This window comes from Octodon degus, unplaced genomic scaffold (genome assembly GCF_000260255.1).
Source record: "Octodon degus isolate 3935 unplaced genomic scaffold, OctDeg1.0 scaffold00286, whole genome shotgun sequence".
NCBI lineage: Eukaryota > Metazoa > Chordata > Mammalia > Rodentia > Octodontidae > Octodon > Octodon degus.
Window position 1 is genome coordinate 1425677 of NW_004524862.1, and position 12588 is coordinate 1438264.

Below are 12588 nucleotides of genomic sequence, written 5' to 3' on the forward strand. Positions count from 1 at the left end.
CACATATATACTTTTGTATCATTGAAAGTGTGTCATCAAATCCGTAGAAACAGAATTCCAGGGTAAAGGATAAATGTGTATGTAGTTTTGCTAGATATTGTCCAGATTCTCCATGACTGAATTTGTACCATTTTGCAGTCCCACCAGCAATCTGTAAGGCTCCTGTCTTTAACCTTTCCTTTTTGTGGTACTCAAAATTTCGCCCAGGGTCTCATGCAGGCTAGCTATGCTCTCTCCCACTGAGCTACCTCCTTATCTCTCCTTTTACATTTTCTGATCATATGAAAGTATTGTTCTTGGTTTCTAGAAGATTACATTTTAAAAGCTAAGGTAGAAAATAGGAGTGGAATGGAGTTGAGTACGATGCAGTAATAAAGTATAATCAAGTGTTAACATGCTTGGCTTAATGAAACCATATCTAGGTGTCTTCACATTTTCTTAAAAATAGGCTGTTTTTGGTTGTTCTCTTGATAATTTCAATTGTGTAGAACTGGCCTGTTTGTTTTCTTGTGAGCTTAGGGCTTCTTGAATTCCTCGGAGCTTTCTGGACTTCCAGCTGGGCCTGACAGAGACGGCTCTCTGAAGGATCGGTTGGCCTTAGCAATTGGTGAGTATTTATTTATAAGGATTCTAGAAACTGGAAATTGAAGATCGGATGTTTTGGTATCTTGATGTTCCTCCCAATCTAGATCAAAAACATAAGCTCATGTGCCTGCAGGGCCCAGATGCCACGACGAGAAGTGAGTTGCCTGTTAGGTGGTAGGAAGTGGGGACGTTCTGAAGAGCCCCTTCTCCACTGTCACCAAGCTCCAGAGATTGTCACAGTGGGGCAAATGGAGTTCCATTGTCACCAGAATTTCTAAATTCCATAAAAGAATTTAGATTTATATGCAACAATTGCAGAGTTTTAGTGTTTTGCAACTTGCAAAGATTATTTTTATCACTATACAAGCAAGTGAGCAGGTCCTTAGGCAGAGATGGCTCTTTGGCTTCCGGTTGATGACCTCTAAATGCAGTAAAGGGAAAATAGTGCTTTAAGCACCTGAATTTGTAAAGGTACATTCTTGTAGAGCCTGCTGGTACTGGGAACAACGTCTGGATCATCGTGGTAGGACTCGTAGGAGGTCTGCTTTCTTTCTACACGTCTGTGACGGAGTGAAAGAGGCTGAGGCTGGAGTTGCCGGCAATGTAACACTACTCTGAAGTTCCTGCTAAGGCATCGATTCTGTTTTCACTAGGTCATCCTACAGTATCTGATGCATGAGTCATGGATGCGCACCACTCAGTGAGCTGTGTGTAAGAAATGGGGCTTAGAGCTAGGGTTACAGCTCAGCAGCACAGTGTCTGCCTGGCAAGTTCATGTCCTGAGTTCAGTTCCAGGTTGAAAAAGAAGAAGGAAGGGGCTAGGGAGATGGCTTAGCGGTCTAAGCTCTTGCCTGGCAAGCTCCAGGACCAGTGTTCAGTCCCATGTACCACATGTTGTGCTGGCCACTGAGACCCAGCTTGGTGGTACACGCCTGTAATCCCAGTGTTGGGGAGACTGAGACAGGAGGATCACTACGAGTCCAAGCTGCGTAGAGAGACCCTATACCAAGTAAATACCTAAATATAAAAGATTTTTTTTAAATTTAGAAGGAAAGACATAGGACTTGCCAAGAAATCCTGGAAGAACTGCTTATTCAAGCCTGCCTAATTTCTGGGAATTAACTGATGGGTAAATGTTTTTTGTGCTATTTAAGAATTTGTTTTGGTTTCTTGATTCTCTCTTTTTATAACTCTTAGTTTAGAACTGGCTAAGCTAGGCATACTAATCCAAATCCTTTGTTTATCCTGTCCTACTTCCTACTCCTTCCTGCTTCCCTCTTTTTGGCTTCCTGGAGAAAAAAAAAACTGGAAAAGTTTTATTATAAACGCTCTAAATGTTGAAATTTGAAACTATCTGATGGTATGAATTTTGGATTTTTTGTAGTTTTTAGTTGTAGACCTTTCCTGATACATTGGGTGCTCAGGAGTTGTCTTTCCTCAGCTAAGGTGCAATGTATTTGGGAGGAATGATTATTTGGTGGGAAAAATCACTCATTTGTTTTGGAGTAAAATATGAACTTTGAATTCCAGCTCTGCCACATATTTTGGGTGGGTTACTTAAATTCTCTTAAGCCTAAATTTAATGTGATAGTAGCTGAGTGCTTATTGTATGCCCAGTCTTTACATATTTCACCTTATTTATTTCTTCCAGTAATCCTGACAGGTAGGTTTCATCTTCATGGTATAGATTAGGGAACAAAGGCTTGATAAATTAGTGGGGTTATGTCAATAAGTCTTTTGCCCAATGTTAGGCCCAGAAAACAGCACAACTTAGACTTGAGTCTGTGATACCACAGCCTCTGTTAAATACCAGTGTTCCTGGAACTATGTTCAATACATTGTAGGGGCTCCATAAAGTACTTTCCACCCCCATGTCTTTAAGCAGAAACTGACAATTTGATATCTCCATCTTACTGTGTATCTGGTGTATATACAGGACTGCCTTCCAAGCTTGGTGTGACTGTCTGTGCTTGGTGCATATGTTGATATAGTCATAGGCGTTGTATTCTGGTGGCATGTTGGTTTTCTGGTTTTTTTTTTGTTTTGTTTTGTTTTTTTCAATAGGGAAACTGGGAGAAAACATGGTCCTTAAACGGGCTGCGTGGGTGAAGGTGCCGTGTGGGTTCTACATTGGCTCCTACGTCCACGGAGCAGAGCACAGTCCCTCATTCCACAACATGGTGCTGGGCAAGTATGGAGCCCTGGTCATCTGCGAGACATCAGAGCAGAGAGCAAGCCTGGAAGACCTTGGCCGCCGCCTTGGGCAGCATGTGGTGGGCATGGCCCCTCTCTCCGTAGGCTCGCTGGACGACGAGCCTGGGGGAGAGGCAGAGACCAGGCTGCTGTCTCAGCCATACCTGCTGGATCCCTCCATCACGCTGGGACAGTATGTGCAGCCCCAGGGCGTGTCTGTGGTGGACTTTGTGCGCTTTGAATGTGGAGAAGCTGAAGAGGCAGCAGAGGCCCAGTAGGCTTCAGAGCCTTTGGGCCCAGGAGGAAGTGCTTCTTTTGGCTCTGGACATCATCCTAAGTTACTTACTAAGCTTTTTTAAACCCAGAATTGTTTTTTGAGTTTATGATGAAATGATATACTTCACACGGGTAAAGTTATTAAATAAAACAGTTACACAACAGAAAGTAGTGTTTTCCTTTTTGCGTGATAACAACTGTAGCTCTTTTGTGCTTTTTCTGTGACAGGGTTTAGGGAGCAACAGGTGCATCTTACTGATACGACTGTCCAGAGAACAGTCATCAGTTGTATTGCTGCTTCCTTCAGCACTGATTTATTTTGGTGTCCCTGAAATCTCGAAGTTATGTGTTCTTTCTCACCCCCATGACACAGAAGTCTCTTGTTCTGCTTTTGCTGTTCTGCTTTGGGCAGGCGTCTTCCTGGAGCTTCTCCACTTCCACCTGCCATGTGGGTTTCTTTGCAACTGTTGTTTCAAACTAGAGGGCTCTGAAAACTGGGTTCAGGTTCTGAAAACTGGGTTCAGGTGTTGATGCCTGTAGCATCCTTTAAAGCTCTTGGCAGTGGTCTGCTCCCCAGTTCTAGCCACATCTGCAGAAATTAGTAGCACGTAGCTTTACTTCTGTTTTGGATGATGGGGTGTGGGTGAGTGAGTTCTGTTTCCTGGACAGGTTTATGGAAGAGTGTTGACATTCTTCCGCCAGAATGACAGTGGTCCAGTTATCCAGAGAGTTCATTCAGTGTTTCCTATTTCCCCAGTCCATCTCTCCCAATAGAAGGTAAAATTACTGTAATAAGCAAGCCCCAAATACTAAAATGAGCTCTGTTTGCTCCTATAAGTATCTTTATTTGAAAAGTTAAAAATAGTCTGGCACATAATAGACCTGGATCTTGGATACTGAGGTTGGATTATATGTACGCACATAACTTCAGTGCTTTGTAGGTTAAATAGATTTTAGAAATATTGATCTAGCCTGGCATGGTGGTGCATGCCTGCAATCCCTGCCTCTTGGGAGGCTGAGGCAGAAGGATTACTGTGAGTTTGAGGCAAAAAAAACAAAATAAAATTTAAGCCAAATGTAGATCCTGTTCCTCCTTTTTAAATTTCTCTACATTCATGCAGTTTTGTGCTGTCCTTAGCTAAAGGCCACAAAAGCCCCCCCAAAAGAGGAGCGGGGCACATTTTTGCAGGCATATAATAACCAGGCAGTGCAAGATAAAGTGAAGGGAAAAACAAGATAAAGTGGAGAACATGGTGTGATTTTTTTTCACTCTGTTGTATCTGGACAAGTAGCTGAATGCCACACGGAAATGTGCAAGTTCTTTCCTAGTATTGCCTGCGCTCTCAGTCTTGCAATAGGCATCAGCCTTCTTTCTCTAGAAAAGCCTCCTTTCTTTCTTTAATTGGAGCTGTTTCCAGCCAGGCAGAGCAGAAAACTGTCCTCTTGTGATTCCAAATACAGACACAAAGTCGCTTTCGGAGAGGTAATTCTAAGGGAGAAAAACAAAGCTAGTTAGAAGACCTGTGGCACTCTTAAGGCCAGCAGAAGGCAGGGTGGGGGCAAGCGGAAGGCCTAGGTAGCTCTGAAGGGGGAAGTAGAATTCCCAGGAAGCCTAACGGACAGACTGCAATTGTTCCCAGCAGAGGCTTCTTCAAGTTGTGGAGTTCCCTCATTACTGGTGGAGGCACCAGGGCGCCTGCACTCCTGGTCCATTTCTTCCTAGAGAGATGACCTACAAGGCTATATACATCATGGATTAATTCGATTTGGGCAGAATGGGTAACAACTGAGTGATGCCTTTCCTTGCTTAGCTTAGTGGTAGTTTGTCCTTAAGTACCATTTTTATCAGAACTTAAAATCTGGGGGACGTTGGGATTAAACCCAAAGCTTGGGCATGCTAAGCACCGCTGAGCTACACTTCCAGTCCCCTAAACTTTTCAGATGTGTACAAGATCAGACGGTCTTACACATTTCTAAGACTTGTTTCCTGATGTAATGAATATTTTGTATGCAAGTAAAGATTATTTATAGCCTCTGTTTTTAAGAATGTTATAGTCCAGATCCTTAACATTTGATTAGAGAAGTCATTGTGATACCACCAGAGCCCTTTCCCAAATCAACTCTTTCAAGGGGAGAATAATTCATTCACTTGATCTTAGCCAGAAGGCTGAAGTGATTGGGGGAAAATAATTCATTCAAATAAATATGTTTTGTTTTGTTTTTGCGGAACTGAGGATTGAACTCAGGCCGTTGCCCTTGCTAGGCAAGCACTTATTCTACTGAGCCATCTCCCCAGCCCAGTATGTTAATTCATTCAACCAAAACTTCAGGAGTGCTTCTTATGTGTTAGGCTCTGTGTAGGTGCTGCAAGGCTGAAAATCTGACTGGAATACACAGGGCCTTCTAGGGATATTACTAGAGTCCAGACTGGTCTGAACACACGACAATCCTCCTGCCTCAGCCTCTCTCCAAAGTGCTGGGATTACAGGTGTGTGCCACCACAAAATAAAAGACTGATAGAAGGAAATACGGGGTTGGGTCTCTTGATCATGAAAGGGAGCCCAGGAGATGGAGAAAATGAGGGAGGGAAACAAAGAAGAGTGAAAACATGCCATGTACAGGACTCTTAACAGCATACGCTACACTCATAATGTCATATGTCATATGTAAACATATCATGAACATGAGCTAAGAATAATAATAAAAGAAAATGGGGAAAGGGGATTTATAGCCAGAGACGGAGGTGGGAAGGGGATGAAAACAAAAACCAAGCTGTGTTATGTACATGTTCCTACCTCCCAAGATGGATGAACCTAATTACTGCAAACATGTGCTAATAAAAAAGACCAGAGAGGTGAGAGAAAGCCTGTCTGGGAGGTGATGGAGTTGAGAGCAAAATGGCGAGAGGCACTGGACCCCGATGTCAGAGAATGCTACTTGTTCAGGCTGGAGCACTGGTGAGTTTAAAAGGCCCCAGGACTGGGATGAGCATATGGGAGGAACCGAAGGGCAACCCCTGGCTGAAGAGAGATAAGCAAGGAGGCCAGTGGTATTGGAGAGAAACCTGAGGGAGGGCCAGGGGCCAGGCTGAGGCCTTCACATTCTAAGTGCTGTGGGAAGCCGGCCTAGGCATTTTAAACAGGGAAGTGACATCTTTAAAGAATGACTTTGGTCTTGGGGCCGGGGGCAGTACTGAGGATTGAACCTATGGCCTTCACACTGAGGTAAATCTCTAGCACTTTTTTGGTTTTTTATTTTGAAAGTGTCTTCTGAAGTTGTTAAATTATCCAGACTGGGCTCTGGTTTGTGTTCCTCCTGCCTCAGTTTCCCAGAGTGCTGGGATTACTGGTATTCATGACCATGCCCAGCTTGGGCATTCTTTTTTTTTTAATAATTTTTTTTTTTTTTTGGGGGGGAAGGGTCTACAGGACTCGTAGTGATCCACCTGTTTACAGCCTCCCAAGACCTGGGATTACAGGTGCATGCCACAGAGCCCAGTCTTAATTGCCATCTCAGTGTGCCCCTGGAGGGCGGGGCGGCATGGCAGGCCCCGGGGATGGAACCTGGCCTCTGCGCCTGCTTATAGACACTTTAATCCACTGAGCTATTTGGCCAATGGTCATTCTTCATAATTGTGTTTACATGGGGTGGAATCCATTTGGATGGAGGTGGTCCATGATAGCTGGGCTGGACTAGCAGTAGAGATGGATAGGAGCAGACGGGCTCCCTGATGAACTGTAAGGATTCGTGTGGCGGGTGAGAAAAGCATCAAGGAATCCTTGTTTTGGGTATGGGCCACTGGATAGCTGCTCAGATTCCCCTTGAGGGAGTGCCTACAATAGGCTGGAACTGTCCCAGGCCATTTTCTAAGATGGTGCTTTACGAAGACCAAGTGGAGGAGGGGCTCTGCTTGTGCCAGCGCCTTTATCCACTCACCTCCTTTTTGGCAGGGTTCACATCCTCAGGCAGCCCCTGATTCTGACTTTTTAACAGAACTTCTATAGGGTAATATTTTGGCTCAGTGTCATCGGAATTCAGGGAAAGGGTGGCATTCTTCATGTCCTAGGTAAAAGAAAAAGCTATTTAGTGTTTTATGTAATCAGTTCTGCATATGTGTAAGTTCACATTTTGGCTAATGCCACTTCACCCTTTGGAATCATCTGTCAGAAGGGTGGTCCCCAAAATAGGCTGTGTCAGAATCATTTGGAGATAATATATTCAGCTTTCGGAGTCCTTCTCGAGAAAGCTGATGGAACCTGGGGTGCATCTTTATTGCTGGCTTGGGACACATTCTGCACCTAAATTGTGATGGTGATTGGGTGCTGGGAATGAAACCCAGGGCTGCCTGCATAAGGGCAAGTATGTTCTGACCCTACAGTTCTTAAATATTTCGGCCACGTACCTTGTCATGGCATTTTTATTTAAGCCCTACATGTTCAACTTTTAAATGTCTTCTGATTGAAGCCACATTTTTCTTAAGTACCATTTAAGGACACTACATGACCATTAGCTTTGGCATCTGACTCTGGCGTTTGCTAAGGATAATGCTGCCAGGTGGTGCGACAGCTGCTGCCCTCCCGTCACCCTGATGTTGAGGAGCTGCTGGGCTCCTGGCCGAGGGTCCACTTCTTTTAGCTGTTAAAACAGGGGTACCTGGCCTAAGCATATGTAGACTTCACTGTCAAAACATAACGAAAAGTGTCATTTGGGTTAGAAACTTACTTCTGAAAAACACTGCCAAAAGCTTTCATCTCTCGTGAATGACAGAGAGAGTTGAATAATAGAATTAATTTTTTTTTTTTTTTTTTTTTTTTTTTTTCGAGACCGTGTCTTGCTGTGCAGTTCCGGGTGACCTGGAAGTCTTGAACTCACAGCAATCCTCCTGCCTCAGCCTCCCAAGTGCTGGGATTACAGCTGTGCACCACCACGCCTGGCTTTTATTTTTGTTTCTTTTTTAGACAGTATGTCCTAAATTCTGGAAAGCAGTAAAACAAGGAACTTAGCTCTGGGCCCTGCTTTGCTAATCATCGTAAAACAGTGTTTGGGCCAGGTGCTGCCTGTGATTCTGAGACTTGAGATGCTGAAGCAAGAGCACTGTGAGTTCAAGGTCAGCCTCGACTACGTGACGAGACCCTGCCTTGATGACAAAACAAAAGAGGGGGGAGTTGGGTGGTAAAGCCCTTGTGCAGCACGAAGTCCCAGGTTGAGTCCCTAGTACTGTGAAAAACAAACAGCTTTATATCAAAATAGGCAACTAGAACAGTACTAAGAAGGACTTGGCAGGCTTTAGCTTATGTGGCATCTGGGTATTTATTTATTTATTTATTTATTTATTTATTTTGGCGGAACCAGGGATTGAACTCAGGCTCTTGCTCTTGCCAGGGAAGCGCTTATTCCACTGAGCCATCTCCCTGGCCCTGTTTTTTTTGTTGGTTTTTTTTTTTTAAATTAAACTCAGGACCTTGTGCTTGTCAGTCAGGCACACTTGCGCCGCTGAGCTACATCCCCAGCCCCTACGCAGCATCTGTGGCCTTTGCTGTTTCTTTTGGGCCTCAATGCTTCCCTGAGAGCAAAGCCCACTCACAGCAGTGATTTGTATGATAGCAGCAGCATCTCCCAGTTCTTCCTTTAACTGTTCGTATGACTTTCCTGCCTGCAAAGACAGAGAAAACACAGGATGATAGGCAGGGGCATCTTAAGCCTGGTCTGTATCTTCAAGAAAAGCAAAAAAGCCAGAGAATCAGAAGGCATTTCGAAGTAGAAAATGAAAACCCCTCCCTCTGGGTCCATGTAAGGTAGAAAGGGCCCTCAACATGGCCTACATTTTTTGATACTACCCCTTGAATTCTCCTTACAGGGTCGAACAAAGAACAGCTGAGTAGGAGTCAGAAAGCCTGGCTTCTGTCTCTGATTTCTGTGGACAAATAACCTGTCCTCTCACCTTCCTCATCTTTAAAACGGGAAGCAAATTATTTCCTGCATTGGCTATTGGGGTAGTTACAAAAATCAGAAAGCTGATGATATGCATGTTATAAACTAGTGATGGTGAACCAATTGGAGACCAAGTACTCAAATTACAACCTAGATTTCACAGATATATTGCAAAAGGCCAATACTGCAATTAAACCTGTATAGTGAGGTCTTAGTTTAGCAGGGGAAAACTCATTAGTATCTTTCATCTTAAAATAAAAACACCACACATGCCATAGGTTCACCACCGCTGCTGTAGACTGTATTATTTCACCTTGCTCACTGCTTAGCCAACCGTAAATGATCCAACAGGACTTATTGCTGTAGGAATAAGGGAGGAGAGAAGAAAAGCAAAAAATAGGAAGTGCAGTGGGACTGGGAGAGAGGAGCTTTTGCTTGGCCTTTGAACCTTTACCCCACCTGCCTCCAGCTCTTAGTTCTGTGCTCCCAGAAAGCTGTCCCCCAGTCTGTCTGTTCTTACGCTCCAAATGTGAGGGTCCCAGGCCAGGAACCAGCCAGTGAAGTTGGGAGGCTCAAACCCCTGTTTGATGATCAGGATGGGCGTATCCAGGTCTCGGCCACTGGGGTGAGTTTGCAGGTATTCCTGGGCAGTAGCAAGGGCCCTCTCCTTTTCTGTGGCATTGGCCTCGGCCCCAACCCACAGGAACACCTGGCACGCAGATTTAATATTTGTTAATGTATGAAGACCAAGTACTAGATCAGAGACTGCTGGTCTTTTCCTCCTGGCAATTCACAGCCTCAGAAAACATTCTCAACCTTATCTGTTCAGCAGGGAGAATGGTTTTCCCAGAACCAGCTTGATATTTGTGATTTTTATTGCCATATGTATCCCAAATCTGTATGTCTATACCAGAATGTTCGCTGAACTTTGCCTCCTGAACCTAACTTCTTGCAAAACACATCTTTTAAAGCTGATAGTTTTGTTTTGTTTTTGGTACTGGGAGTCGAACCTCAGGATCTCGCATTTGCCAGGCCAGCACTGTGCCACTGAGCTATGTCTCTAGGCCTACAGAACACATCTTGAGGGACCACAGCAGCTCTTCTAGACCCCCATCCTTCTTTTGCACTCACAGGAAAGACCTATCAAAAGCATGCTCTGACCAACAGACTCACCATAAACTACTTGATGTGGTAGGTCGGGCCTGTACTATGTCAGCTTCATCTCCAGTGAGCTTCTTATTTCTAACCTCTGTCCTGATTATTGTCCCTATCTTGATCTGTGTGGTATTTCCTCTGCCCAGAAGCTCTTCTCCATCTTTCTTTGCCAATTAAAGCCCACACGTCCTTTAAGATTGAGCCTGGCAGACCTCTAAACTCTGTTGAATGCCATTAATGTGTGCTCCTGTGGGCCCTTGTATGTACTGTTGTGGTGCAATGACATTTCTCTGGTCATTCCTGGAAGCCCATGAATTCTGAGAGCAGGGGCCCTCCCTTCTCCTTGGTGACACTCGCTTGCTCAACATGTTTGCTGAACTGAAGAAAATGGCACACGGAAGGGGTTGCCTTGAAGGCGTCTTGTCCACATCCCTTGGTCCCCCGAAAAGGCTCATGTTCTCTAGATTTGGTACCTGTCACTGCCGATCCTAAGATAAAGAAGGGCAGGACAATGGCATGGCCTGATTTTCCCAAAACAAGGTAGGAATGCTCCCACGGTGGTGAGTTTTAAACATCATTCTTTTCTCTGACCTTGGAAATAGCAAGCTCTTCCTTTAGTATCCACTGACAAGTGCATTACTTGGGGACTGTTCAGGACCTCTCTGGGCTTATTCTGGGCTCAGATACTATATAGAGCAGCCTAAGCTATGGGAATCTTTGCCCCCTCCCTTTAATGTATTTGATACACAGCTCCGACTCATAGTGATCCTCCTATTTTCAGCCTCCCCTGTGCTGGGATTACAGGTGTGTGCCCCTACGCCTGGACTCTGTGACAGGCTCAGCTGGCCCTGGGGGTGGGGCTTGCACAGCATGTGGTGCCAGGGATCAAACCACAGTCCCTGCACTTGCCTAAGCAGGCACTTTAGTCAGCTGAGCTGTCTTGCTGGCCCTGATCTGTGCCCTCTGTCCCGAGTTCTGTTCCTGTGTCTTACCTGGTCCCACGTATCCAGGAGCATCACATCGCTTGGGTTCAGGTCATCCTGGGTGAAGTCTGTGATCTCCACCACAATGAACCGGCCAGTCTTATTGGAGCATTCAAAGAGACGAGGCTGGATGTCTAGGATTTCCTGCTGTAGTCTACAACACAGTTCATTTAGATGCATGGAGCCACATAGAAAGCATGTTTTTAAAACTGAAAAAGATCTTAAAGTTCATGCACAGCTTGTAACAGCTAAATCTTGGAAACAACCCAAATGCCTATCAACCCATGAATAAAGAAGATGTAGATTTTTTTACTCTTCCATATAAAGGATAAACTTGAGACATTTCTAACTAAATGTATACACCTGAGACCGTACTGTTAAGTGAAATAAATCAGACATGCATGTTTAAACACTGTGTTGTTTCTTTGGTGTAAGACACTGAAAGTGTAAATAACGACTGAAATGGGTAATGGATATCTGGAAATGAGAAGGAGAACAAGGGAGGGGGAAAGGGGCAAGGAAAGTGGATAAGGCCAGACAGAGAATGGGGTAAAAAAGCAGCAAAATATATCATGTACTGGTACAAACTCCCCATGATGAGTGTGATCATTATGTACATCTAAAATGCACCAATGGGGCTGGTGAGATGGCTCAGTGGTCTAAAGCACCTACTTAGAACAAGCTTAGCAAAGCACAGGGACCGCGGTTCAATCCCCCAGCACCACATGCCAGCCAGCCCCGCCCCCTGGTGGGCTGAGCTGGTCACACACACACACACAATAAATAAATAAATAAATAAATGTTAAAAAAAAAAGCTTGCGCTGCTCAAGAAACTGAGAAGAGGGGAGGCTGTGTTCAGTACCTTTTATCATTGGCATAGGGAGCTCTTCCTCCCAGCAGGTCCCAGAACTCATCTGACTCCTGGCCCTCGGCCACGCTCTCCTCAGTGCCCCCACAGAGGACTGTGGCCAGCTCCTTGGCCATGGCCCGCTCATCCCCACTGGACCCCTGGGAGCGGGACAGAGAGAGCACAGACACCAGTCACAGGGCGCACGGAAGTGAGGCGGCAGCTCCTGAGATGCCAGCCCAGAGCAGCTAGGGCCCCTGAGCTGCGGTGCTCAGGACAGGAGGTGGGCTTTTCTAGGGCTGGGAAGACCGGCAGGAAGACGGGCGGTGCGGGCAAAGAGCAGGAGTAGGCTCGGAAATCCACACTGACTGCGAGTGAGTCACCTTTGCTTCAGCTTCAGCTGGAATTATTAGTACCTATTTTTGATTCTTTTTCTTTTTAGAGAAAAGAATTAAAATATATACAATATAAATAAGTGTCTTTGTCGCACAGTTCCACGAGGCTTGACAAACACACAGAATCGTGTTACCATAGTGACAATACAAAACTATCCTCGGCCCTTCCAAAATTTCCTGGGATGATCCCTTTGGCACCAAACCCTCCCTGAATTCTTTTTTT

At 45.0% G+C, this 12588-nt stretch overlaps 2 protein-coding genes across 4 annotated transcripts in view; one reads left to right on the plus strand and one right to left on the minus strand.

The window, feature by feature from the left end:
* Tsfm (Ts translation elongation factor, mitochondrial) overlaps positions 1-3216 on the plus strand; it is a 14159-nt gene extending 10943 nt beyond the window's left edge. For all 3 annotated transcript variants that reach the window (XM_023707271.1, XM_023707272.1, XM_004647039.2), the window contains exons 5-6: positions 520-607; positions 2650-3216. In XM_023707271.1, the coding sequence (XP_023563039.1) occupies positions 520-607; positions 2650-3056 (495 nt within the window). In that variant the 3' untranslated portion in view covers positions 3057-3216. The remainder of the gene's footprint in view (positions 1-519; positions 608-2649) is intronic.
* A 949-nt stretch (positions 3217-4165) lies between these two features.
* The window catches only part of Avil (advillin), a 20115-nt gene continuing 11692 nt past the window's right edge, over positions 4166-12588 (minus strand). The window contains exons 14-19 of the mRNA XM_004647040.2: positions 11986-12131; positions 11133-11277; positions 9506-9694; positions 8639-8707; positions 6991-7116; positions 4166-4543 (exon numbers count right to left, since the gene is read on the minus strand). Of these exons, the coding sequence (XP_004647097.1) occupies positions 4430-4543; positions 6991-7116; positions 8639-8707; positions 9506-9694; positions 11133-11277; positions 11986-12131 (789 nt within the window). The 3' untranslated portion in view covers positions 4166-4429. The remainder of the gene's footprint in view (positions 4544-6990; positions 7117-8638; positions 8708-9505; positions 9695-11132; positions 11278-11985; positions 12132-12588) is intronic.